General features: G+C 37.6%; 1 protein-coding gene across 2 annotated transcripts in view; it reads right to left on the reverse strand.

Annotated features, from left to right (window-relative positions):
- Galc (galactosylceramidase) overlaps positions 1-27,740 on the reverse strand; it is a 64,342-nt gene extending 36,602 nt beyond the window's left edge. Inside the window, exons 1-7 of one of the 2 annotated variants that reach the window (XM_047539706.1) lie at positions 27,544-27,740; positions 22,096-22,164; positions 21,782-21,845; positions 19,706-19,819; positions 10,970-11,109; positions 9,035-9,073; positions 4,768-4,898 (exon numbers count right to left, since the gene is read on the reverse strand). In XM_047539706.1, the coding sequence (XP_047395662.1) occupies positions 4,768-4,898; positions 9,035-9,073; positions 10,970-11,109; positions 19,706-19,819; positions 21,782-21,845; positions 22,096-22,164; positions 27,544-27,738 (752 nt within the window). In that variant the 5' untranslated portion in view covers positions 27,739-27,740. The remainder of the gene's footprint in view (positions 1-4,767; positions 4,899-9,034; positions 9,074-10,969; positions 11,110-19,705; positions 19,820-21,781; positions 21,846-22,095; positions 22,165-27,543) is intronic. The other variant, XM_047539707.1, reaches the window with a different exon arrangement.
- Positions 27,741-27,995: the final 255 nt, after the last annotated feature.

Consider the following 27,995-nt stretch of genomic DNA (forward strand, 5'->3'; position numbering starts at 1 on the left):
AATCCCTAGTACTCCCAAAAAGTAATAATAATAAATAAAATAAAATAAAATATAATAAAATAAAATAAAATCCCTAGGAGTAAATCTAACCAAGAAAGTGAAAGACACATTACAAATTACAGAAGACTAAAGAAAGATATTGAAGAAGACATTAAAGATGGAACTTGATTGATGTAATTAATATTGCCAAATGGTCATATTTCTGAAAGACAGCTTCAAATTCAATGCAATACCCATCAAAACACCAGAGGCACTCTTCACAGAGCTAGAAAAATCAATCCTAAAATTTCTAAGGAAAAAAAATAGCCACAGCAACACTGAACAAAAAGAGCAATGTTGGAAGTATCACAATATCTGATTTCAAAATACACTATAGAGTCACAGTAATAAAATCAACATGGTACAGGCATTAAAAACACACAAGTAAACCAATGGACTAGAATAGAAGACACATATTTAAACCCACACAGCTACAACCACCTAATTCTTGATGAAGGTGCCAAAAACATTTCTTAAGAGAAAAGACAGTCTCTTTAACTAATGGTGCTGGGAAAAATCAAATATCCTTAAATAGAAGAATGAAAATTAATCCCTATCACGCTGTACAAAAACCAATTCCAAATGGATCAAATACATAAGAAAAACACATGAAACTCTGAAACCGCTAGAAGGAAACAAGGGGAAACATGTTAAGATAAAGTCACAGGCAACAACTTCCTGAATAGGACTCCATTAGCTCAGGAATAATAGCAAGAACTGATGAATGTATGGCATCAAATTAAAAATCTTCTTCACAGTGAAGGAAACAAAGAAGTACAGACAACCTGCAGAATGGGAGAGGACCTTGGCCAGCATTCTTCCAACAGGGAATTAACACCCAGCATACATAACAAACTCAAAAAACTAAATACACAAATTCCAGTCAATAAATGGGCAAATGAAGTAAATAGATACTTCTCAAAAGAAGTGCAAATGTCCAATAACTACACAAAAAAAGTTCAACATCTTTAGCCATTAGGAAAATGCAGATCAAAATGACACTGAGATTCCATCTCACCCTAGTCAGAAGGGCAATCATCAAAAATGCAAATAACAATAAATTCTGGTGAGGATGCAGGGCAAAAGGAACACTTACAGAAAATGTTGGTTGGAATGTAAATTAGTTCAGCCACTATGGAAATCAGCATGAAAGTTCCTCAAAAAACTAACACTAGAACTACCATAGGATATAGCTATGTTACCCCTGGGTATACACCCAAAGGAATTAAAGTTAGCATGCTGGGCTGGGACTGTGGCTCAGTGGTAGAGCACTAGCCTAGTATGTATGAGGCACTGCATTCAATTCTCAGCACCGCATATAAATAAATGAAAAAAAGAATTCCTTTTAAAAAAATAAAATAAAGTCAGCATGCTATAGAGATACCTGTACACACAGTTTATCATGGTATAATTCATAATAGCTAAGTCATGGAATCACCCTAGGTGCCCAACAGATGAATGAATAAAGAAAATGTGGCATATATACAAATTGGGATATTATTTAGTCAAAAATAAGAAAAAAATCATGTCCTTTGCAGAAAAGGGGATGGAATGTGTTAAATGAAATAAGCCAAACTCAAAAGTATCATACATTTTCTTTCATAATCTGGAGAAAGGGAGAAAACATGAATGTAGAAGTGAGACTATCAGAGAAAAAGGGGATCAGAAGGAGGGGTGAAAGGGTTGGATGAGTAATGGACAGGTAGCCATCATCAAAATATGTTATAGGTATGTACAATTACGAGACAATGAAACCCACTATTCTGTATAATTAATATGCACTAATAAACTACTGCTCTTCCACTACTAATCTTTTTAAAGATATGATTTGAATAAATTTCCACACTTTTCATTTATTCTTTCATCCCACAACTCATTCTACAATCATGATATTTTGCTTTGGCACCTCAGCCAAATACTTAGCTAGTTGTCTTTGAGGAAAATACATGTCTGATGTAGCTGGTTAAAATATACTTGTATTTTTTTTAAATCCTGAAAGTATCATGTTACCTATGATCAATAGATGTTAAGATTATGAGTGACTTCTAATTCTATATTTATAGTTTTCTACATATTACAATTTGCTATAAAAAGCATGCACAGGAGCAGGTGACATATACTGCATTCATAAAATGATGAAATTGTTACTATGTACAAAACTGAGCCATTTATTAAATGATCTGAACAAATATAGACAAAATTGATACTAAAAGTTGAGCCTCTCCCAATGTCCAGATCTATTATTACTAGTAACACAGTCCAGTAAAATTTCCCTATCATTTCACAGCATGACTTTTTCAAACTTCAAATGACAAATATAAGATCACTGAAAATGAATTGACTTTATAGCAAACAAAAACAAAAGCAAAAACAAAAAACAGAGCAATGTATCTACACTGAACTGAAAGAAAATCAGAACCTCTAGACAAGGCAGAACTTGATGGCAGCTCAGTTTCTAAAACTGCCTAACACTCCTCCTGAAATCAAACAGACCAACCAGGTGACACTAATAAACAAGATATCCATAAAGACAAAACATTTGTGTGTATCTATACACCAAATAACAAAGCAGCAACTTTCATACAGTTCAAACTGCATAAGATGGACAAGAGAAATAGAATACTACTACTAAGAGGACTCACTCCTGGTACCCCTGGACAGCTGAAGTGGACAATGTAATTAAGACACAGAGTATCTAAACAGTACAATCAACAAGGCAGATGTTAAGAGCTCAACATTGTATCCTGATAAGAGATTACACACAAAATTTGAGAAAAAAAATTTTTTTAATTTAAGTAAATTATTTGACATTAAATGACCAGAGTGCTATAAAGTTAGGAATTAATAATAACAAAACAGACTCTATGTGATAAAACTAAAGCTCAGAGAAAATTTTACTGCATACAAATGTTCTGTGTCAATAAAAACAAAATAAATTAAACATCCAGTTTCTTCATAAGAAACAGTGAAACTCATACTTTAAATATTTTTCCTAACCAAATATATTCCAGATCAATATAACTTTCTCAAGTCTTGAGCTATTTATGAAAGTTTTAACAATAAAGGCAAAATTTTCATTCTAATTTCAAAGTATAAAATGTTTAAATATAAGTACATAAATACATTGCTTCTCTTGTCACCCTCCAAAATCAATCCTAAATCTAATATAATCATGTCTCTACCAATTTCCAATAAGAAACAGGTTATGGAAGCAGGTTAAATTAATCTACAGGGATGAAATCAATAAAATCTAGACAGGAACTTTACAAGACAAACAACATAGTTTCTTCAACAAATAAATTAAAAGAAAAAAATCCTAAGGATTAAAAGAGTCTTAAATATCAATGAACCACAATGTATGAATCCTAAATGGATCCAGTTTCAACCAAATAAAATTGTAAAATAATAATAATAGGCATCTATAATATCAAGAAACTTACATTTTTGTGTAATATTTCTGTAAAAGAATTTATATCTTTAGAGATAAACGGTGAATATCTATGCAAAAAATAATATAAAATGTCCAAGATTTGTTTCAAAAATATGTGAAGAGTAAGGAAAAAGGAGTGGGTAAGTGTGGTGGAAAACTAATCAGCGGTTCTTAGTTTTTCAGGCTCAGTGACAGGAACATAAGTATTCACTATATTATTCTACCTACCTTTGTGTACTTTCAAAATTCTCCGTAGGAGGGGGAAAAAGTGTATGTAGAGATCAAACAGAGACTTCACATTAGAACAAGTTCCACACATATACGTATTCTATTTTTCAAATGTTTTAACACTCTAATGGCGGATAAAATAAAAATTCACTGGGGAACTCAACCCTGACTTCTCAGGGCCTAGAGAGCTGAGGCAGAAATGGATTAAGGAATAGGGTCAAAACTACACGACTAAGGACACATGACAAAAGTTAGTCAGTGAGGTGAGCAAACCATTTATAAGGGTTCATGCAAAAACTCCCAGCCACAGTGTTATGGTTTAGATCTGGTGTCCCCCAAAAGCTCACAATGCAAAACAATGCAAGGAGGTTTGGAGGGAAAATGATTGGGCTATGACCTTAACCTAGTCAGCAGATTAATCTCTGATGGGATTAATTGAGTGGTAACTGGAGGCAGGTGGGATGTGGCTGGAGGAAGTGATTCACTGGTTGGTGGTTATGGGGTATATATTTTGTATCTGGCTGCTCTCTGATCATCATGTGAGCTGCTTCCCTCTGCCACACCCTCCCTCAATGATGTTCAGTCTCGCATCAAGCCCCAAGGAATGCAGCCGGCCTTCTATGGATTAAGACCTCTGAAAGCATGAGCCCTCAAATAAACTTCTCTACCATTGTGTAGTCAGGTCATTTAGTCACAAATGCTGACTAAAACACACAGGAAACCTGACTTAGGAACTAATTTCACAACACTGCCTTTAAAATTTATAAAATTAAACACTACTCTGCCATTAATCTACATCAGGCCCTGTTTCATTACTCCAAAGAGCTACACATATTTAAAACATTACCAAACATTTCTTTGTCACAGAAAGATCCCAGAGTACATACATTTCAAAGGGAAAGGTACAAACCATGAGTTAGACATGCTTTAAGCTTTAAGTGAATGCCATATCTTCCGAGAAAGTAATCAAACATAATCAAACAGGGAAGAGAAGACAAAAACAAAGACACAGTCCATACCCAGAGCAAGAAGCCAGAAAATACTAGTTTTCAAAGTAAAGTGTGCCTTACCCGATAACATCAACCACCTTCCAGAGTGCAGAGTCCAGCAGCAGGGAAGTAGAAATAGGCTCCCAGAGATTATCACTCGCTATGATTTTGACTCTCTGTAGATCCTGAGAGTCCAGCATCCTTCTCAACACCTTTTGTGAGAGAAACAGAACACAGGAATTATTAATAGTTACAAATGAGTTTTTCACTATTGAATAATGACTAAAATAGCTAAAGTATCTTCAAAAATCAGCATTCTGGATGATGATTTCAATATATATTATTTATCAATAGAAATGTGCCACCTGGGGTAAAAATGTTTTACAGATTTTTCCCTCTGACTTTAAAATTATGTTTAACTAGAGAACTTGGAGGGTAGAAGGTGAGGAATGTAAGTAAAAATAATCAGAAAAATAATATTACCCAGAAAAAAAAATCAATATTTTGGTATACTTTCTTATAGGAATTTTCCTATGTAGACATAATAATAACATTGGGATAATATCATACATACCATTCAGTAAAATGGCTTTAACCTCATCTTATTTTAAGTTTTTCTTAATGTCTGTAAATATTCTGCCATAATTAGAAATACTACAGTTCCTAATATCTTGTACCATATTAGAAGAACTAAGAAATACTCCATTCTTACTATCAAGTCTTTCACACTTATAAGCAGGACAGAAAATTTTAAAATCTACTTATAGGACTGCTCACCTACAAAATTTCAAAGAAAGAAGTTAAGTTCTAACAGGCAATAAATGGACAAAGCACAAATTGAGAGCTTTCACTAGTACTTGGGACCATCCATGGACCCATGAGGACTCTCAAGGCAGCACAAGATGGAGCGCTCACCCTCAGGTGTGAACACACTCACCAGGCCACCAGGACTACCAAGGTGAACTAGAAAATCAGAGACCATGTACATAACAGAATGTATGGATTATCTATCAGTATGACAGGAGCAGAGAGGACACCATTTAACCCAGGATCAGAAGAATCTGATTTCACAGCAGAAGCAGCTCTTGATGAATGAATACAAATAAGCTCCCTACTATCCACATACCCAAGCACTTGGAACTGTCTGGCACATAGGAGCAGGTGCTCAATAGTATCAGTTGAACCAATTAAGATAAGCAAGCATAAGCAATTTTGCAAGATTTCTTTTAACACTAACTTTCAGAACTAAGGAAATTTCCATTTAATGTGCTCCTTTAGGAGGCAAAAAATAAAAGTTCTAATTAAATTCACACTTTATAATGGATGGTTTCTTAAAACTAATGTATTGTGGTATTTCAGAAAATATGGTTATTGGAGTAACAATCCAAATTCATCTTTTAAACAAGGTCAGCTGAGTCTGAGGGAACCCTGAAAGCAACACAAACAGATTCTTAGCAGTAGATAAAAGACCAACTTAAGATTCAGCATGAGGATCTCTATCCCTCTATTAGGAGAGCAGCCTTGAGTTTCGTCACTGTGAAACTTTTCTTATTGTTACAGAGAAAAGAGACAGCAACTTAGTCAAATTTGCATTTGTCACTATGGATATACCTTGTTTTTCTAGTCCTATTCCTAGATTATCACCAGTCAGATTGCTTACTTTTCTACACAGTACATTTGAATAACATTCGAAAACATACAAGTCTATAAGCTGTGATTTATAAATAATTTTCCATCCCAAAGTCAGTATGATTAGCAGCAATCTTCGAGCAAAATTTCACCTAACATATTTTCAAATGTTTTTGGTGTGAAATTTTCCCTTTAAAAAAAAAATGCTTGGATGAAAGCCCTATTTATAAGATATATGAGAAGGATGTTCTGGAGAATCCAGAGACTGCAAATCCATTTCTTTCTACCACCCCCAGATCCTAGATAGAATCTTTCAGACACAATTTTAAAACACTAAGAACACCATGAAAACCAGACTAGATCATAAATATAATTATGCAACAAAAAATAAATTTAAAATAAGGAGTGCCCTTATCTTTATATAAATCACTTGTATTACATTTATTTTTACTCTTAAAACCAAATCCTCATCCTTTTCAATAGTCATCTTAATATATACTATATGGAATATATATTCATTAAGGTTATCATCAAACCAGAGCACCTACATTCGCTTTATTACACTATAGATATCTCAACAGACTATAGATTCCAACAGAATCCTGCTACAAAAAAAAACCTGACAAAAAGCTAAAAGTTTCTATATCTTGAGACATTTTCCTTCAGGTAATATATTAAAAGAAAAAGGAATGAAGTCTAAACTGTTCAAAACACTGATGATGAGTCTTAGATCAATAATTAGTCTCCCAAATCGGGTGAGTTCAATTGGCATAGAATGGCATCAAAACGGACTTAAAACAGTAAAAATTAATAATGATTATTACAGTTACAATAAGTAAAAAAAATAATAAAATAGCCACTTCAGTTCCAAATCACTGATTTAAAAGAAAAAAGTCAGATTCTAATACTTCTAATGCTTCTCACAAATGAAATAAAAACTAGAAAGACACATATAATCACAAAATAAAACAAGCTTTGAAAAGTCAAATGTGGTCAGATGCAAAGCTCTGTACATTGCACTGTTGCAAACCTGTGGCAATGCTGTCCACTTGTTTGGGGGACACTATGCCGCACATGAGATTGCACCTTCTGCTCTGGGCTCTCGCTTTCATCAGCTCTGCTCTCACAGCAGTAAGGACATTCCATTAACAGGCCTTGAGCTTCGAAGTCACAGCACCTCCACTGTCCCAGCTCCCGCACCCAACCCACCCCTACCGTAATGCCTGTAGCCAGGAGATGACTGAGGAACCTGGCTCTGGCTGTAAGGGCAACTATCAAACCTAGTCTTCTCTCTGGCCCTACATCTACAGATCAGTTAAAATGTGCCACCATTCCAGTGAATACATCTGTGTACTCACTGGGCTCAGTCCCCGGCTTCTCCTCCTGATCTAATTCATCTTTCAAGACTTGCTTTTCCCCTGCATTCCTTTACATTCAGCCTTGGACTCCCCGCCAAGTGCACACCCTGCCTTTGCAATTTGGGCAGTCCCTAAAAATCTTAAAAGATTCTAACTATACATCACCTCCTCCAACAGACTCCCCAATCAACTCAGGGAAGGGTGCCTCCTGAGAATCCTGTATTGCACTCTTCTGTTAGAGAAATTAAAGCTGATATTTTAGTTGGCCATAACTGACTCTAGCCACAGCCCAGACTTCTTTTAGGCAGAATCAGTATTCTTTATCTTTGTGTTCCTACCAGGCTTATGATGCCTGACGCATTGGGTGTTAAGCAAATGTTTGCTGATTCAAGGGTTGAGTGATAAACAAAAGAAATACACTGAAATTATCTGCTTAAAAACATAAAATACCCTATTTAAAGAGAAAATTTTAAAATTAAAACAGAATATTACCATGAAATTTTATTTCTTAGGGAAAAGTGACATAAGACAAATGAAGTAGAAATATAAGAATAACTCAACCTGAAAAGCAAAACTGTGCTTTAAACAAACAGGAGTTATTATTATGACAAGTTATTCTTATTATGACAAGAGTTAATATTTTTAGTTTCTCCTTTCCTGAAAAATAAAAATGATAGTATGCCTCACAGGAAGACTTATAAGAATCAAACTAAAATAAATATTTAGGAAAAGTGGCTCAAAAAATAACATAGTCTGCAAATGTGAGGTGCTACCTCTTTGCTAATCACAAATAGAAACATACTATAACACATTATAACATTACAGGAATTATAACACATTCTAATATTACAGGAATTTCAAAGAAAACAAGAATGATAATATATACTGTGTATTATGTCATGACAATAAAAAGTTAAATTTCTTAAGTCCTTAAAGTCTAAAATGACATAATTATTTTAATAATGTTTATTATAAGTCTAAAACTAATGTATTTTTTCTTTTTTTGGTTTGTTTATTGATGCTCGAGATTGAATGCAGTTCCTTGTGCAAATAAACACACTTTAGTTTGAGTTACATCCTGGCCCCATAAAACTAATAAAATTTAAAATAGGAAAAGCCCACCCAAATCTTCAGATAAAGGCAATTCAGAGCTTACAGAGAATTACATATGCTTTAATATCAAGACTGTACACTTCATATTCTACTTCAATTTTATATCACAATTAGCAAAATAAATACCTGTGCTGAAATAAAATGAAATAAAATTACTACTTTAATTTTCCTACTAATTTTTGATATAAGGAACCACTGGAATTATTCATAAATAATTAAAGATCAAACAATATTAAAGTTGTGCATACCTTGATGTAATTGCTATCAAATGATCTTTCATTCCAAATCTGCAAAACAAAAAAACATTAAGTTTGAATTGAAAGTTTTCAAATGTCAGAAAGTAGACATTAAGATGTCACTTCTCACACATCTTTCATTTTACCCGATAAGCCATTTTCCCTAACTTACAGAATCTGCTGCCATAGAATTCATCATTTATAAGGCAACATAACTTCTTTAAATTCTCATATTATTTTTAGAAACCTCAAACTATTTGGTGCATATTTTCCAGAGAGTGGAACAATGGACTAGGCATTCATTCAATATTCAATAAATATTGATGGTACAATGTGTGCCAGGACTATCCTAGGCACTGGAGAACTAACAGATGTGAAGAGTATTGTAATAATTCTGACAAGATCTCTACAGGCATACCTGAAAGTCACACATTAATAAGGATACTATATACAGGAAAAGATTTTAAGCACACAGAATCACAAGGTTGTGCTAGATCCCAAAAGAAAACCAGGAGGGACAAAAGCAATCGCACACAAATCACTTAGTTAAGACTCATGGGGCTGGGGAGATAGCTCAGTTGGTAAAGTGCTTGCCTTATAAGCACAAGGCCCTGGGTTCGATCCCCAGCACCCAAAAAAAAAAAAAAAAAAAAAAAGACTCATGAAGCCCGCGATTTCAATGTTGAAAGAGAACTTCTATGACTTTTATTTTGCAATTGAGAAAACTATCAACAACAGAGAGAAGCCTCCAATCCAGGTAATATACAGAGTTTCTTATCAAAGAAACTCCTCACCACAGCATGCTATTATCAAGTGTGAGTCACCCACTATTTACCAGAAACATTGTCTAAAGACGAGTGTGACATAATAGAAAGCTACAGGTTCCAATCCTACATTCAGTCTCACTGTGGATTAAAATGGCCTGACATTTAAGTTCTCAAATACAGACTAATTTTCAGCTGTAATTTGGGAAAGCCTAAAAAAACAAGTACATCTGCACTTCAGGTTTCCTACAGCCTTTGTTCATGCTGGTGCAGTTGTGTGTTCCAGGGTCTACCCTGCTCTCTGGACTAAAGAATTTAATCTCGGTATCCCTAGAATATTACACCTTTGCAACACAGCAGGAATTGGGTAAGCGCTTGCTGATAATCTAAATCCTAACTGCATAAAAACTTAAAAATCTTCTGGCAGATGTTATATTAATAAGCAAATGTTTATGGAGATCTACTCTGCGTATGAGTGAGCCCCTCAGGGTTACCATGCAACCTGAGACACACCTCCATCTGCCAACAGTTTAGCTCTAGAGAAACACAACATCATGTTTAATAGTGTTTAAATCATTAAAAGATGTTAAATAAAGTTTAGGACAGGGAAAGGCAGATTTCAGTCAGCCTGCCAAATCTAGCTACCACCTGTACTTTTACAGTCTGAGAGCTAAAAATGATTTTTAGTTTAAAATGGTTACATTTTAAATAGATAAATAATTACCATAAAAATATCTTTAATACTGCATTTTGACCTATAAACCCATGAAATATTTGTGCTCTGGCCCTTTAAGAAACCTTATCAATCCCTGGTTTAAGAAAACAAGAGAAGAAAAAATGTGAATAATTATGAAGCTGTACAGGAAACACAGTATTGGGTAAGAACTAGAAAGACTAGGAAAGACTTTGAAGAAGAAAAGCTGAGTTAGTTGGTATAAAAAAAAAAACTTTAAAAACAGTTAAGAGAAGGTATACATTCAGTACAGTTTTTAAAAGTGAGAAGAATTTGGATGGGGGAAAAAAAGTAATAAAGATCCCTGTAGTTAATCTGTGTTATTATCAGACAACAAAAGAACAAATTAGTCTCACGACACAAAATGGTTAGTCAACAAAGTGCTGTGGAATCAAAGTACTTTTAAAAATTACAAATATTCAAAATGAATATTTTAAATATACTACTAACTCCAATATAATCAATGTCCAAATCATGATAACGCTTGGCACCCAAAATCCAGCTCACGATGTAGTAGGCAGTCAGCTCGAGATTTACGTAAGGCCAATTGAAACCATTTCCCAGCCATCCGGGGAAGGACCATGGCAACCCTGTGGAGAGAGGGAGAGAGGTGAAGGCGGGGTGAAGAGCTGGCACTGGAGTGGGGACTGCTAAAAGCTGCTCTTGCCGAAAGCACTGATGCTTCACTTGAGCCTGCAGACGTGTCCTGTGGGGACAAAAATGTGGCACATCTGCCTTCATTTGGTGTCTGTCTCCTTCCTACCTTGTACTCTGCACGCAGACACGCTAATCATTTAGAGTGTTCGTTGAAAGCTGGTAATCCTCCCCTGTCAAGCCTGAAGGTACCAAGACAAGAGTAACCAAGGGTCCTCATAATCAACAGACCGTCAGCTGTCCCGGTCCAAACCCCAAGAATGGCACTTGTAAGTCTCCAGTCGCTGCCCTAAACCTGCAGGAACTAACTCCACCTTGCCTTTTTGACATGTCCTTTTGTCCTCAGTCTTTTTCTCCTGCACTTACCTTAGATTCCAGGAACAGCGAGCCTGGCAGACAGATCATCCCATGAGGCTGCCCCCCTAAGCTGGACCAATTACCCCATGATGAGGGTTCACCCTGGAGCAGGTACGGTCATCCCATGATGGAACCAAATGACCCCCATCAAGCCCAGAGCCAGCAGGACCCTGCAGAACCAGACATGTGACAATGACCAACCAGACCACTGGCTAACCGAGACAGACCACTCTGACAGTCAAGCAGACACCAACCTTTGCCTTCACTCCCCTTTCTCTAAAGCCCCAAAGCTCTTGTCAATGCCTTAAGACAGATATTAGGTCACTTGACCTCTATTCTTTCTGGTGTGGCTGCTGAATAAAGCTCCTTTCCTGCCTTCGCCACCGCTCATCTCTTCAACTGGCTTTTGGGACAAGCGGCCACACTCTGGTACCAGCACTACTGAAAACAGTAAGAACACTCAGCAAAGCCACAGTGAGATAGGGATTTAGGATAAGAAGAGAGAAATATGGAATATTAAGAGAAACATCCTCAAGCCACTGAGATGCAGAAAACACAGTCGTAAGCCTTGGCCCATGCCCTTGAAAAATGAGGGAAATACACAAGGGCAGGAAAACTGGCACAAAATTGTGGCACTCCACCCTGGATCCACCTCCAGTCCAGCCCCTGATACAGCCCTCCTATAAATACTGGACCCTCTTGAGACAGCCCACATTCTCCCTATCCATGTATCTTCCTTCCTAAATAAAGCTCTGTCTATGCCTTTGTCTGGCTCATGCTGAAATTCTTCCTGTCACATATGTCAAGAGACCCTCTGGTCCTGAGTTGAGCTGCCCCCTCCTCTGGGAACTCCTTACACCCTTCTCCAGAGACATCTCTTCTCCCATGATATCTGTCGGTGCCCAAATATGGAGCTTCAGAGGCATCGACTTTGGTGTTATCAAATATTTTCTTTGTCTTGACTATGACTATTCCATTAGTTCTGTAGCTAGCTATAAACTTCCCCCTCTCCCTCTCCCTCTCCCTCTCCCTCTCCCTCCCCCTTACTCTTTCCCTCTCCTTCTTCCACTTTCAACACCAGAGAGCCTAATCTTAATCCACCTCATTTGCCATGGCTCCCCTTCCTGGGTGGCTGGGAAATGCCCCCATGCCACGTAGATTTAAGTGGCAGTAAGGTGGCAGCTGACACAGTCCTAGGATCTAATAAGAGTCTTTGAACTCAAACCAGGGAGCTCAGGGGTCCTTTTTAAAGCTCTTTCTCTTATGCTGCACAGTGGAAAACAATAGGTTTCTCAACCTCTATGGGACTTAAATGGTGATATTCTTACTTTTCCTCTTACTAAACCAAAAAACGCTTTTTCCCTTAAGAAGATGAGTGCTTGTTTATAAAAGCACAGAAGACAAGAGAGTCCCTTAGGCCACATACCCAGTTCCTGAGATAAGGGGGGGAGCTCAACTCAGGACAAGAGGGAACATAAATTGCTCATTTGGAAGATGCCTATGAAGGACTGGTCTCCCAGAGTCTTGAGCACCCCTTCATTTTGCCAAATGTGGGGTTCACCCAAGACACATTCTTGGAGGGACCTGGCCTTGACAGGACAAAGCAGCTACCTCCATTAATCACCAAGTTAGACCCTCAGTGGCCAATCTAACTCTAAGCTTCTGCTATACATCTCCCAACCTAAGTTTTAGCTCAGACTCTTAAGTTCTGAGGGACACCTCGTGGCCAGTCCTCCCTCACTCCCTTTCCAAACTCTCTTTGCACAGTCTCACTTACATGCCCCAGCTAAACTGTTCTACCCTAGAGGTTACAGTTCTCACTGCCAGGGAAACAGGGGACTTGTAAAAAGGTGATGCAAGGTTGTGCCCTGTCAGGAGTCAAGGTTTATGTGTGCCCCTGAGAGACAACGGTTTCTCAGGCCTGTGGGAACCACCCTAAAGTCTAAATCCCTTCATTCACATGGTCAGTGAGCCAGACAAATAACAAGGAAATGCCTGATCAATTTTCTACATCAAACCTGGTACGACTACCAGCTGGGGGAATAACATAATGGTCTCAAAGGGAAACACAAACACCTTAAGAGATGGTTTTACAAAATGAAGAGGGGAGGGAAATGGTCAAGTGCCCTATGTGTGAGATTTTCTTTTTTTTTTTTTTTTTTATAGGTCATTTGTTTTTTGGTGAATTCGCACTTGATCCTGCATGCCTAAATTAATATATATTGTTCTGATTAGTCTTGTTTTGTCTACAGAGGGTTTTTGTTTTTTTGCCCTCTATCTGTTCTTCCTGCTGTCTTTATTAAATTAAAGTCAATTATTCAAAGGAAAGCTCAAAAATCTTTTGTTTCAGTTTGTTTTTTATGTATATTTGTGCATACCTGTGTGTTATATGTGTGTCTATATATGTATCTTTGTATATCGTTTACATGGTACCAAAATTAGCATATAGGTAAATGACCACTCATAAGTTAAACTTTTTAAATAAGGAATGAATCCAAATACATTTTAGTTCACATGACTTAGACCTTTAAGAAAAAGTCCCATTTATATCAGTTAAACAGATAAGAGCAAAGATGTTTTTTAAATTACTAACCCACACTTTTTTCTAAGTAGCCAGGTAATCAACAGGATATTGACTTCTAAAAAATGTCTGAAGTATAATGTCCATTGCTTCTAGGATTTTTCTTCAGCAGGGAAAAGATGGCTTACACTGTTAACTATACTTGACTGATATCCTGGTTTTCATGGGTAACTTAAAGTTAACAGTTAAAAAATGATTAGATTTAACATCAGTGGAATTAATCTTCATAAATGTGTTTGTTAGAGGAGACACCTGATTAATTTGCAAAGTCAAAATACTAAAACATCAACTGCTAAATATAGATTCAAGTACTCTTGATTTCTTAACTTCTATAAGGGAATATATATATGTACATATATATGCATATATATATATATTTGAGTCTATTAAATGTGTTTTTATAAAGTGGTAAATGAGAAGAGTTTAAGATTATTTTGTTTCTGAGTTTTCACTGAAAGCAAGAATACAAAGTTGAAATTCTAACAGGAGTAATTCTATATGCAAAGAGTACAAAAAGTTCCAGCTGTGTTTCAAATGAAGTACTGTAAATAACACAAAGTATTTAATCTTATTAAGAGGAATAATTGGGGGTAAAAATCAGAAATTTCATAAGGTTGTTTCAGAATGTAAATTTAAGAAAGGGTCAGCAACTAGGAAAGAGATGTAAAGAAGTTGAAGGTATGGAACTAAATATGTTTGTCCAAGTTTTGTCTAAGTGCTATGTTAACATTTGTATTATAGAAATAAGATGCATTTATACATCAGATAATAAATTTATTTCTGATTATCAACAGTGTTTCCTCAACATACAAAAATTTTAAGTTATATTTTGATTTGTGTCAGGGTTGCTAACCTATGCAGACCTGTGATTATAGTTACCCTACACTATGGATTCTAAATTCTTCTTTAAAAGGACATCTGTGTAACTGACATTCACTGGCTTCTTTGTGTACGAGATATATTCATGTTCTCCAAGTATACAAGCCCTTTAAAATGTAAAGCTTAGGCACGCGCTTTACCAAGCTGGTCTTCTCCAATCTAAAGTTTTGTCCATAGCAACAATTTCTTTCACACTTCTATAAAAATAACAAATTTGGTTGGGAATTTATTTATGTAATTTTAATGTTTTGTAACTGGATAAAAATAACCTGTCATCAATAAGTGATATATAAAATTTTCTGTTACCTTTACACTGGGATAGGAATTTAAATGTATTTTTGGAAGGCAGTAAGTAAATCCTGATTTGTTTAAAGGCTGATAATGTGGAACATGAAAATAGTTTGCCACTTTTCCACAAAAAGGATTTAGGAGCTCTCTTAGCTTATTTGATTCATGTTTCAGATGTAGTGTTGTATTGTGTTAACTGACATTCATGCAGACTCAGGAAACAATATATGAGGGCTTTGTAAAATGATATTTAAGAAAGAGGCAAAGATCAGTTTCAAAAATAAAACACTTAACCTAAGATTTGTCAAGAGACCAGCCTCACCTGAGTTAAGACTCTACCTCACATCTTATTCCATATTAGGATGATTCCAAAGTAAGTAGACTTAAGCTTTAAAGTTGTGTTCAAAAGATAGATTTGTGTTGCAAAAATTACTGTGATCTCAAAATAACCAAGGGATATATAACAAAACTAAGTAAGGTTTGGGTAAATTATAAAAGATATGTAAGATTGCAAGAGTTTTAAAGAAAAGTAAAATTTGTAAAGCATCTCATGTGATTGTGCTGATAAATTTACATGTCTTTGTGGAGGCAAAAGAGATATCAAAGACATTAGTATAATTATAGAAATTGTGTTTCTTGGTTTGACGCTATTATACAAACTGAATGTTTTTGGTCTTGCTCATTTCATTTTGTATATTCCTAACAGAACTTTATAACTTTTGCCTGTTAGGGTTTTGATGAAGTACTCCTTCTAACAGAGCAACCTGAGTTAATTTGAGATGATAACCCATCACCTATAGGACAGAATAGGATATAAGTTTAACTTCCAGTACTAATACTAACCCCAGTTAAATGGAAGGGATAACTATGAAATTATGGACATCAAAGTAAAACAAACCTGCTGGATATTTAAAACCAAAATTTGGGAACCAAAGGAAAAGAAGTAAAAGGGCCAGGAAAGAATAGCCAGTATTTTGGTTCTTGCCCTCTAATAGCAGCTAGGACCCAGGGACCAATGTGACTGCTCTAAGTGTCCTGTAACTCTGAGTGAGTCACTTGACCTCCCAATTGAGGGGATCAAAAGGACCCTAGAGAACAGGAAGCAAACCAGTGCACATTCTGAAAAGAGGAAGGCCATTAGAGAGGGAAATGTCCCTGCTGCTTCCAAGGGAAGCCACACATGGTCAGCAAGACCCTGACCTATCCTGGCAGATAGCACAACTGGTAGAGGAAGGCCAAAAGAGCCATGAGGTTTCCCACAAGCTCCCAAAAGTGACACATCTCCAGCTGACCCCAACAGTAGATAGGAACAAGGCCAATTTTTGACCAACTTGGTCTTTAACACCTGGCAGGAAAGTATAACTAAAGAATGATCATAAATGGACATTAAAAAAGAATTATCCTTTAATTTAATTTTTTTATTTCATTTTATTTTACTTTTAATTTTTTAGTTGTAGGTGGACACAATACCTTTATTTTTATGTGGTGCTGAGGATCGAACCCAGGGCCCCACACATACTAGGCGAGTGAGAGCACCACCACTGAGCCATATCCCCAGCCCAAATGTAACCTGATGTACAGTTGCAGCAGCCTTACCAAAAGTAAGCAAAGGATATAGAAAAAGAAGTCATTAATGAGTGTCTGGTAACAATCAGAAGAGACTGCTAAAATGATGTTTTCCCTAAGTTAATTTTTCTGATCTAACAGACAAGCTTAAAAAAAAACCCAGATCCTGAGATACATACAGGCAAATAAAACTATTAATTCTTACCTACCTAACTTCACTTGGTTGTTTCTACAGTTCGGATCTCTGGTAACTACACTTCTGTTCCGATTGCTCAGTCTGGGTCTTTTTAATCGAATAAAGCTTGTATCTTCCAGATTGCAATTCCATGTTAAGAGGATGGCAACACAAGAATATCAACACATCCCTGCAATTAAACCCAGCATCTATCTCTAATAGAACAGTCAGGATGAGACTTTGATCCCTGACTAGGCAGGGTCATCACTCCTCACCAGTCTGAAGCAGCCATAGAAGACAGATCTTCACCTCTCCTCAACCCTTAAGATTAAGGGATCAAAGTCTCAGTGGGGGGAATGAGATAGAAATTTAGGATAAGGAGAGAAAAATATGGTATCTTAAGGGAAATACCCTCAAGTCATTGAGAAGCAGAAAACACAGTTGTAAACTTTGGCCCATGCCCTTGTAAAATGAGGGAAAATCACAAGTGTAGGAAAATATTGTGTAACTCCACCCTGGATCCACCTCCAGTCTGGTCCCTGATACAGTCCTTCTATAAATATTGGATCCCAAGCCCAAGTCAGGGCCGCTTCTCACTATCTGCATTCTCTCTTGAATGTGTATCTGCTTTCCTAAATAAACCTCTGTCTGCCTATGTCTGGCTAGTGCTGAAATTCTTTTCCATCACATTTATCAAGAACCACACTGGTCCTGAATTGAGTGCCCCCCATCCTCTGGGAACTCCTTGGACCCTTATCTGGAGACATCTCTTCTCCAGTGACTAAAGGACATTACTCATCTGACCAAAAGGAAAAGTTATATACCAAAAAAAAATTCTTAAAATTTCTTCCAATCTGTGGACACTAATTTCTTATGGACCCCTACAGTCAGATCCCATAATTCCAAAAATTCTTTCCAGAAAATGAAGTAAAAACAAATAATAAATGCCTCTCTCAAAGACACTCACTAATAGACATGTCCAACATTTTAACTTAACATCTCCACTCTACATTGTGATATTCAATGTTAAATTTCTGTTCTCTGAGGTCAGATCTACAAGTTCTGAGAAGTTATACTAAACGACCCCTATCAGGTAAGTGTAATACACATGTCACATTCACAAGCACATACTTTTACAATTTAAGGCTATTTAGAATATTAACAGGTCAGGCAATCAAATTTAGCAAACTAATTTGTCCTGGTATCAATGTAAATGCCATTGACTCAATAGGAAAATACATCTTTGTTAAATGATATATATTAAGTAAGTCCATATTCTTGCAATAATTTTATTGATTAAGTTAAAAACTGAGAATAGGAGGCTGGGGAGATGGCACAGTTGGTAAAGTGCTTGCCTTGCAGGCACAGGGTCCTGAGTTCAATCCTCAGCACCACCAAAAAAAAAAAAAAAAAAACTCAGAATAGTAGAAAAGCCCTGATTTCAGCTGTAAATCCTAACTTGGTTACTAACACATTAAAATAAGCTTAATAGTTAAGATCCTTAGCTGTTAAATATATTACCAATCTAGTTCACCACTAGGAGGGGAAAAAATGAAATCAAAATGACAAAATGCTACTTTTCTAAACTAAGTACCTTACATAAAAAGTGTGACATTAAAATAATGGAACATTTAAAACAATGAAATGTTAAATATAAACTGAAATCCACCATGTGTGAGTTTTTGTTGGGACATAATTGAAATGCCAGATTTTCTACATTCAAATGAGGTTTGACCTTGGAAACAGCCCAGTGGGAAAATATGTGCTCAATTCAATGCTGCTTTTATTGCTCAAAGCATCTCTGGAATTTCTCACAAAAGTCCATTTGAAGGAACACATTCACTCCTCACTTATTTTGTTTAGAAAATAACATTCTTTTCCTTGAATTTGTGGAGAAAATTCTTTTTTAAAATAATTTGAAATCTAGTCATTAAAACAGATCTTTTCACTTAACTTGATTGGAACATAAACTCATTTCAAAATAATGAATCAAAATGCAGTCTGAAAATTTTTTTAAAAAATACCAAATTCATTTCAAATAATGAAAAGATGCCACCACTCTGGAAGTCTGAGACACTTCAGAGGTTCTGCATACACTGCAACAGAATTGTGAAGTGAATACACTCCCACTGAGCAATTACCCAATGACCTTGACACTAAGAACCTAAGTCCACATGGGCAATAATTGGGGTTTGGATTGCTCAGTATCCTTGGTCCCTGAAAGAGCGATCTGCATATCCCTGGTGTTTAAAACAAACAAAAATGTTCTTGTATGTACCTCTTCAAAAAAATGGGATCTATTACTGCACTTAATATATAATTTTTTAAAAAATATTGCCCTTTTACAAATTTTAATGAGAAATTTTGTCAAGTTAAGTTTAGCAACCCAGAAAAGAAATGGAATTAAGTTCTAAACCTGACCTTGCCATTAACTATCTATGACCTTGGATCAGTGGCATGATCTAAATGCCCACTGCTTCTTCTATAAAATGAGAAAAGTAACAACTTATTCCAGAGGCATTAGAAAAACCTGACATAACATACAAAGGCAGATAAAAATAATTTGCTATTAATAGCATGCTGGTAAATTAACTTTATTAGTATTTCAATATTAGCATACTGTATCAACATGGTTTATAATTAAAAGTGAAAGGAGAAGAAACAGCAGAAGCACTGCACTTCTTACCTATAAGTATAATATTAGGGTTCCTCTTCTTAGCTTCCTCCATTAACCACCACTCATATCCTCGGAAATAATTCTCATCTAGTGTATAATGCATGTGGGAGGGTTCAGTACCATCTGAATAGAAGGAGAGCAAAAGAAAAGGGAAATGCATCACGAATTGTGTTTCTTGGGCCATTTACACATATACATTCACAAAAGTAGTACTCCAGTTCCAATCCGGAAGCTGGGCAAATAAGAAAAATTTTACTAAACTTGAAGATGGATGGCTACTATGGTTTGGATCTGCAATGTCCCCCAAAGCCTCCTATGTTGAAAGCTTAGTCCCCAGTGTAGCAATGTTCAGAGGTGGGCTTTGGGGAAATAACTGGACCATGAGGGCTCTGACTTTGTCAATGAATCGATCCACTGATGGGTTCATCATTGAATAAACTACTTGAGGTGATGTAAACTGTAGAAAGCAGGGCCTAGTTGAACACAGTAGGTCACTGGAGGTGTCCCCTGAATAGGTATATCTTGTTCCTGGCCTCTTTTTCTACTTCCTGGCTATCATGAGCTGAGCAGCTTCCCCATGCCACACCCTTCAACCACAATGATCAGTCTCACACCAGGCCCAAAACAATGTCAGTCAGCCATGGACTAAACTGTGAAACCATGGGCCAAAATAAATATTCCCTCTTTTAAGTTTTTTTCCTTGGGTATTTTGTCACAATAACACAATGACCAAAGCACATTATTTCATCCTGTTTCATTATTCTAAACACTAAGGGCATTATTATAAAACCACAACTTTCTATTAAGAACAGCAATAAGAGAAATGTCATTACTTTGTATAACTGAAAAGTCCTAGGACTATATTCTGCTAGGCTTTTGATTTCTCTAAGGTTTTCAAATCCCCATGTCCAATTTCAAGTTCACATTACCTCAACTTCCAGCCTCTCAGTTTTGGATGTGAATCCCTATGCTCCTGAAACCCAGATCTTATACTCCACATCATGAGTAAGAATTTCAAGAAAAGAAAAAGAATGAGTCCACATCCCCATTATAACAATAACAAAATTCTATGCTAACACTCATAGTTAGTTGAGGTAATTTTAAGCACAGAGGTAGGTAATTTTCATCAAAGTCCTCATATGTCCCCATGCTTCAGATGTACCTTGTCAGGTAGGGTATTACAAGTAGGACACTGGCCCATTAAAGGCAAACACCATAATTCACAAAAACTGCTTGCATATATTTTTCTACCTCTAATTTAGCTTCAGCAAATGAAGTTGGCCAGTCATTATCAGTTCTGCCTAGAAGGTTTTGATGATAAAATACATATTCTCTTACAATCTCTTGGGAAAACTTTCTGTTATGGGAATTTTCTTTTGATTTTGATTTCCAGTTTTTCCTTTAAACATAAATACTAACACCACCTCACACAGAGATATCTGTTTTAAAAAATTACTTCCAAATCACTAGCAGAAAGAGTTAAATATAATATAATCAGACCCATAAAGAATATCTAATCATTGAGAGAATAATTTTTCCTTCTTCCTGAAAACCAGAGTCCTATAAACTTCTGATTGACAACAGGTACTCTACAAAGCCAATCAAAATAGTGACTATGAAGATTGAAGACTTAGTGGTTAAACACAGTTTTGTTTTTAAAAGAAAAAAAGGCTATACCTCTAAAATACAGATCACTTATAATTTTAAGGCATATTTTTAAAGTTAACATCTTACACCTTACACATCCTATACAAAAATTAAAATCTTTCTTTATTAAATTCTCCATAAAATTTTAAACTGCCCTGTTTTCCCACTAATGTATATAGTTTTTAGAAAACTATGGATTTGTTTACTACTGATTACTTCGACTAAATAAGTAATTAAAATTCTGAATACTATTTTGAAAAATTCCCATTTCTATATTTTTTAATAATTACAGGTAAAAAAGGAAAAGTAAGAAACAATCTACTAAGCAATAATCAACCTTAAAAAAGTTGGTATTTATATTTTGAAATCATTGTCCACAAGGTTAAGTATAAATTAAAATGTCGGGGGGTGGGGATCCTATTTCCCAAATACTCCTACCTGTTGTTTGCCCATCACCACCTATTTCAACTTTTAGAATATGCAAAGAGGCACCAAAATTTGGCTGTGGAAAGAAATAACAGTATTAACACTGCTTCATCATGTGAAACCTCAAGACAATTATTAGTAACTACCTTTCATTTTATAGATGAGAAAACAAAAGCATAACTTCAAATGGAAGCTCATTCCAAAAGGAACTTGTTCTAGGTTTTTCAAAAACCTAGAACTGTGAAACTGATACAGTTTTATGGCTGAAATCCACCATACACTTTCTAAAACATCACAGGTCCATTAAATAATTATTTTTTCATTACCTTAAAGAGATAATCCAATATTTCAGAACGATAGGGCTCTGGGTAATTTACTAGAAGTCGGGAGGTTGCCTGAAAAAAAAAAATAGCCAAAAATGTGAAAAAAATAAATCCAACCATGAATTCTCGTCTATAATGCACATGTAAGGCCCCCTGACATGTTCCTGCTTAGCCAGCTCATGGGAAAGATGGAGGTGTGGAAAGTCATTCCCAGGTCGCTTGCTTGGTCTGGCTTTGCCTGGCCTAGCTTTGCCAGTCATTGGACAAGCAGGGCTATCATTTTCCCAACAGCTAAAAGGTTCTCTTCTGCTGGGACACAAGGATTGGTTGGGAGGTAGCTTACTAAGGCTACTGGTGAAATCATGACTGTAAACTTATCTTGAAACTTGGACTTTGTATCTAAGACCATTTGTCAACAATATCGCAGGGCTAAGATGAGCAGGATGAATCTCAGATAGCTTTACCCTCAAGGTCCTGCAGGAAATTATTATAGGCAGCAATGCTGAAAGGAAGCACTACTTTCCTCGTCCTTTCTAAGTTCATCTGCTTCTCTTACAAATGACCACACAAGGATTCCCCAAGCCATACAGATTAAGGAAACCTCGCAAAAGATTGGCATCAGAAAGAATGGAAAGACACATACAGAAAGTGCAGGGGCTATACATGGCCACACCTAGACCATGGCAGAAGACTGCTTGAAAAAAGAAAGCACAAAAACACTATCTGACCCAAAATCTATCCTTTAGGAGGCAATATAAGCAAGAGAAATAAGAGGTAGATTTTCAGCGTGAAACAGTATCATGTCCCTTGGCTTAGAAGCTGGACAGACATAGGTTCAAAATGCTGATACCTTGCCAGGTATCTAACAGCGACAAGACACTTGACTTTTATGGGGTTCAACCTTCCATTCTACCTTCTCACAAATGCTGCCACTGACATTCGGTAGTGCCCGTATCTATTCTCTTCACATCCAGAACCTCCCCAGTCCCTGCCACTGAACTGAAGATTCATCTCATTAGCTCAGTACATCCAGACCAAACACAGCACTTGTCCTAGATCTGCCCATCCCCCTACATTTCCTTTCTTACTGCAGAACATCTTCCTAAACCAAAAACCTGGGATCAACCATTCATCAAACCTCCCATCCATGAAGTCACCAAGATGTCCTTAATGTCTCTTAAATCCATCTCCTACTCTTCCTGCCGCCACCCCCACATCTAACCTAGGCCCTCCTCACTTATTAGAATAGTGTAAATGATCCTTAGCTTCCCATCTTCTCCCTGTATTCTACCCTCCACACTACTTATGCTCCCCAAATCATGAATCTACTCTGTTTAAACCTGCTAACAACACCCCCTTCCCACTAGCTTTCAGGATAAAGTTCAGAACTGTTCAGTTTTACACCCAAATCTCTTCATTATTTGGACTTTAATTCTAACATTTTGCCCTGATCACTCTCACATGTTCTATCCATACATATCAAACTACTTTTTTGTTTCTTACTGCCCAGAATACACCCTGTGCCCTCACTGGGGAAACTCCAATTCATCCTTTGGCTTTCAGCTTACCTTCTGTATCTCCCCACTGTATCTCCTGCAAGCACCCTTGGCACAAGGTTTGTATCTCTATCATAATTCTAACTCTGCACCTAATCACTGCTTTACTTTGCTGTCTCACCTCTAAATTCCTTGAGGACACAGACTGTCTTACCCAAGTTGGTATCCTTATCCTGTGCTATTCAATTAACATTCCCTTACTAGCTTTTTTGTTGTTGTTGCACTGGTACAGGCAACATAATGGAGGAGGCTCTGAGTCAAACAAAGTTTGCACCCTGACCCTATCATTTACAAGCCATATGATTGTAAGCAAATTATTATAATTATTCATCAGCTGTTGTAAGACTAAAATAAGATGTCCATAAAAAAATTAGCAAAGCTACCAGCAGATAGAAGCTCTCAAAAAATGGCAGGCATTGTATATACAAATTTCTTTTAAAATATATTGCTTTCAAAGAGTTCACAGCATAGCAGAGGCTCAAATGCTAAAGTTGGTACTCTTTACATGAATGAACACCGTAACTGCACACTAACTTATCCTTGACCCTAGTAAACAATCCTTCACACCTTGTATTATGCCAGTAGAACTGTGTATTTTGCTGTTTGGGGTTATTTTGCTCTGTATATATTCTTTCCATTAACACAAAAAGTATCAGCCTTAGAAAAACACACCATATTATTATGCTATTGCAACACAAAAGCATTAGTCAAAGGCAACATAACCAAATGATGAAATGCACCAACCATCAAGCAATAACATATCTCCAAATTGCTGATCACACTGCTTGAAAAAGGCCTGAAGCTTTTCACAAGACCAGGAAGAAGCCTTGAAATAATTTCCTCCATCCTAATCCCTAAAACTTGATATTAACCAAAATTAACCATGTGCCAAACTGTCATCCTAAACACATATTATCTGTCCTCACAATGCTCATACCAGACAGGTATCACTGTAGCCCCAGAAAAGAAAATGAAGCAGAGACATTAAGTAATCTGCCAAGGCCACAGAGTGAGTGGCAGATTCCAGCACGGATCCCAAAACCCTCTCAAGCCCACATCCTTAACAACTGCAGCAAAATGCCTTCCCTATGATCTGAAGATTCAATGAGAGCATTCTAAACATGCCCACAAACCATGCCAGGTACCAAGGATTCCACAAAAAAGAAAAAAAAATGCTTGAACTGGTATGTACACATAGTAGTGCGACCATTCACATTCATTATTTATTGATCTTTTAAGATGAGAAATGTACTATGTACTTAGAGACACTAATAACGTGAATACTTTATCAGATTATCAGAGTTTCTTATTCTGGGTTATGAAATGATTCTCATTTTAATAATTTTTAAATGAGATAAACATAATAGAACCAAACACTTCCATTTTTCAATAAGGTTATACAATAGATTTAATATCAGAAATAAAGGTATCAGAAGGAAAGATCAAGGCCTTGTTATAAAATATTGGCTATTTTAGGTTTGGACCAGAAAAATAAAAAAGGAGAATGACAACAGTGAAGAACAATTAGTTCATGAACCCACAGGTTCCCCCAGAAATATGCATCAGGATCCATTGAAAAGTGCAAAAATCAAGAGGGAGTGGTAGAATTAAGAAAATGATTTTTCCCCAAGCTGAAGGTGAGATCTGTGATCATTCTACAGTCTGGGTCCCCCATACAGCAAGCAAGCATCCAAGCTTGTTCTGGGTTGAATTTAAAAATGGAAGTTCCCATCTGACTCAACCCAACAAAACCAGAAGTTTAAGAGCTCAGTCTCAACATTTGAAAATAAAATGAGCCCTAGATGTGATCAAGGGTATAAGAAAAAACAAAACAAAACAAAAACACCTATCTCATCCAAAGGTCTGGCAGCATTCAAAGGTCTTGAATGCCTGGTTCCCAAGAGCCCAAAAGTTAAAAGGCAGGAGGCAAAACAGAAGCAAAAGTTACAAAGAGTATGTGATGAGACACTTAAATATTATTAGGCACCAAGAACAATCATGCCACTGAAGAAAGCTCCTAGGCTTCGAAGCCACCTTGTTGGCATGTCCAGAGAACTCAGAAATGACCAGCTGTGCCCATTCACAATTACACCCAAATCTACAATTACCTTCCTGTTTCCTTTCAAATAAATCCCATGGAATGCCCTCATAAAAATAACTCATCCCACTGCCTTCACCAAGAAAAGATCAAAAATACAAACCAACTAATGAAATTCTGGGACAGAAAAAGGGCATTTGGTGAAAACTAAGGAAATCTGAAAGAAGGAAAATGTATCAATATTGGTTATGACAAAAGTAACCCTTCTAACATGGCATGCTAATAAGGGAAACTGGTTTCTGGTATATGAGAACCCTATATTGTCTTCTTAATTTTCTGTAAATCTAAAATTACTGTGAAATTTTAAATTATTATTTATTAGTGTTTTAATTACACAGGATAATGGTTTCACTGTGGCATATTCATACATAACATAACATACTTTGATTATAACTACCCTCCAGTACCCTCACTTACTCTTCAAATCCCCTTCCTCTTCTCTAACAGTCTCCCTACAACTTTCATGTCACGCGTTTTGTTGTCGTTGTTGTTTGTGGGCGTAGTTTGTTTATCCTCCTAGATTTCACATGAGGTTAGAAATATGAGACTTGTCTTTCTGGTCTGGCTTATTTTGCTAAACATTATGATCTTCAGTTCCATCCATTTTCCTACAAATGACATGATTTTGTTCCTCCTTATGACTAAATAATATTCCATTGTGTCTATATACCACATTATCTTTATCCATTCTTCAGTTGACAGGCACTAAGGCTGATTCCAGGATTTGGTTATTGTGAATTGTGCCACCACAAACATGAGTATGCAGATACCTCTATAGTAAGGTGACTTTAATCCCTTCGGGTTATACCCAGGAGCAGTATGGATGGATCATATGGTAGGTCCATTTTTACTTTTTTGAGGACACACTGATGTCCATGGTGGCTTACTAACTTACATTCCCACCAACAGTGTATAAGGATTCCTTTTACCCCACATCCTCTCCAGCGTTTCAATTTTTAAAATTAATTTTTAAAAATCTCCTGAGATGTTTGAATTACGACTATTGTCTCCCAACACCTATTCTGATAATTAACTGGTAAACTGGTTAAAATGAAGAGTCTCCCGTTGCTCCAGAACAACAAGGTCAGACTGCGGAAGGCAATCTAGGTTTTAAGAGCACAGCCCCGGCGATTCTTATGCACCCCGAGAGTGAAGCGCCAACATCTCCCTCCTCCCCGCACACAGAAATAACCATGGGCAAGACACAGAGACCCCGGCCTTCGGGGATGGTTCACCCTGGTGCCAAGGCCCTCCGGGGGGGGACGGAGCGACCGCAACAACCCCCTAGACCATGGTGGGCTCGCAGCCTCCCACCAAGGAAACGAAAAAGGTCCCAGCTAGTTCCGCCTCGCATCGTCCTAGAGACAAACAGTGGTGCCTCCAAATAAAAACCCTCAGAAAGGGGTCGCCATAACCTGCACTACGGAGCGGGGCTTCCGCCTCCCGGTCCACCGACTCCCCCGAAGGAGCAGCCGGCGCCGGTGCACCCCACTGGGGTACTACTCCCTTTGGCGCCAGGCGGCTCCGGGCCCTTCCTGGGGCGACCGAGAGCGGCGAGGACAGACCTGTCACACCCCCTGGACCTCCACGGACTTGATTCCTCAAACTTAAGTGCCCCTGAGGTTCATCCTAAACGAGCCCCGCTCCGCACCGGCCGCCCCTGTCCGCAGCCAGGCCGCGGGGAGCGGAGTCCACGGACCCGCTTCCCGGTGCGGGGCGGCGCCGCAGGGCTCGTAGGCTGGGGCGAGTCCCGGCGGTCGCCGGCGTCCCCCGCGCTTCCCGCCACCTGCCGCTCACCCCGCCGCCGCTGACAGCGCCGATGCCGTCGAACTCCCGGCCCAGCCCGTCGGAGTCGTCGAGCACGTACGCGGCACTGGGCGCCAGCAGTGCGCACAGTAGCAGGGGCAACGCGGCAGGGCCCGCCGAACCCGCGGCGGCCGTCATGACTTTGGCTCGGCGTTGCCGGGAAGCCTGGTGCGGGCTCCCAGCCATTGTGTGGGTCACATGACACGGGTGCCCAGGGAGGCGGGTCCGACCGCCGCCATGATGGAAAAGGGCAGAAAGCTGCTGACGCGGCTTCTGCCATCTTGAGTGAGGGCCGCGGGCTGCCCGCGCAGCCGCAATAGTGTTGAGAGAAGGCGAGGGGAGCCTTTTTCTTGCGAGCTATCCACCTTTTAGTGCTGTGGTTCCGCGGCTACTCTTTTGGCTTCACCTCATGGAGCATGTTAGCGAAAGGAAGGTGGATATCC

The sequence above is a fragment of the Sciurus carolinensis genome, chromosome 2, assembly GCF_902686445.1.
Source record: "Sciurus carolinensis chromosome 2, mSciCar1.2, whole genome shotgun sequence".
Lineage (NCBI taxonomy): Eukaryota > Metazoa > Chordata > Mammalia > Rodentia > Sciuridae > Sciurus > Sciurus carolinensis.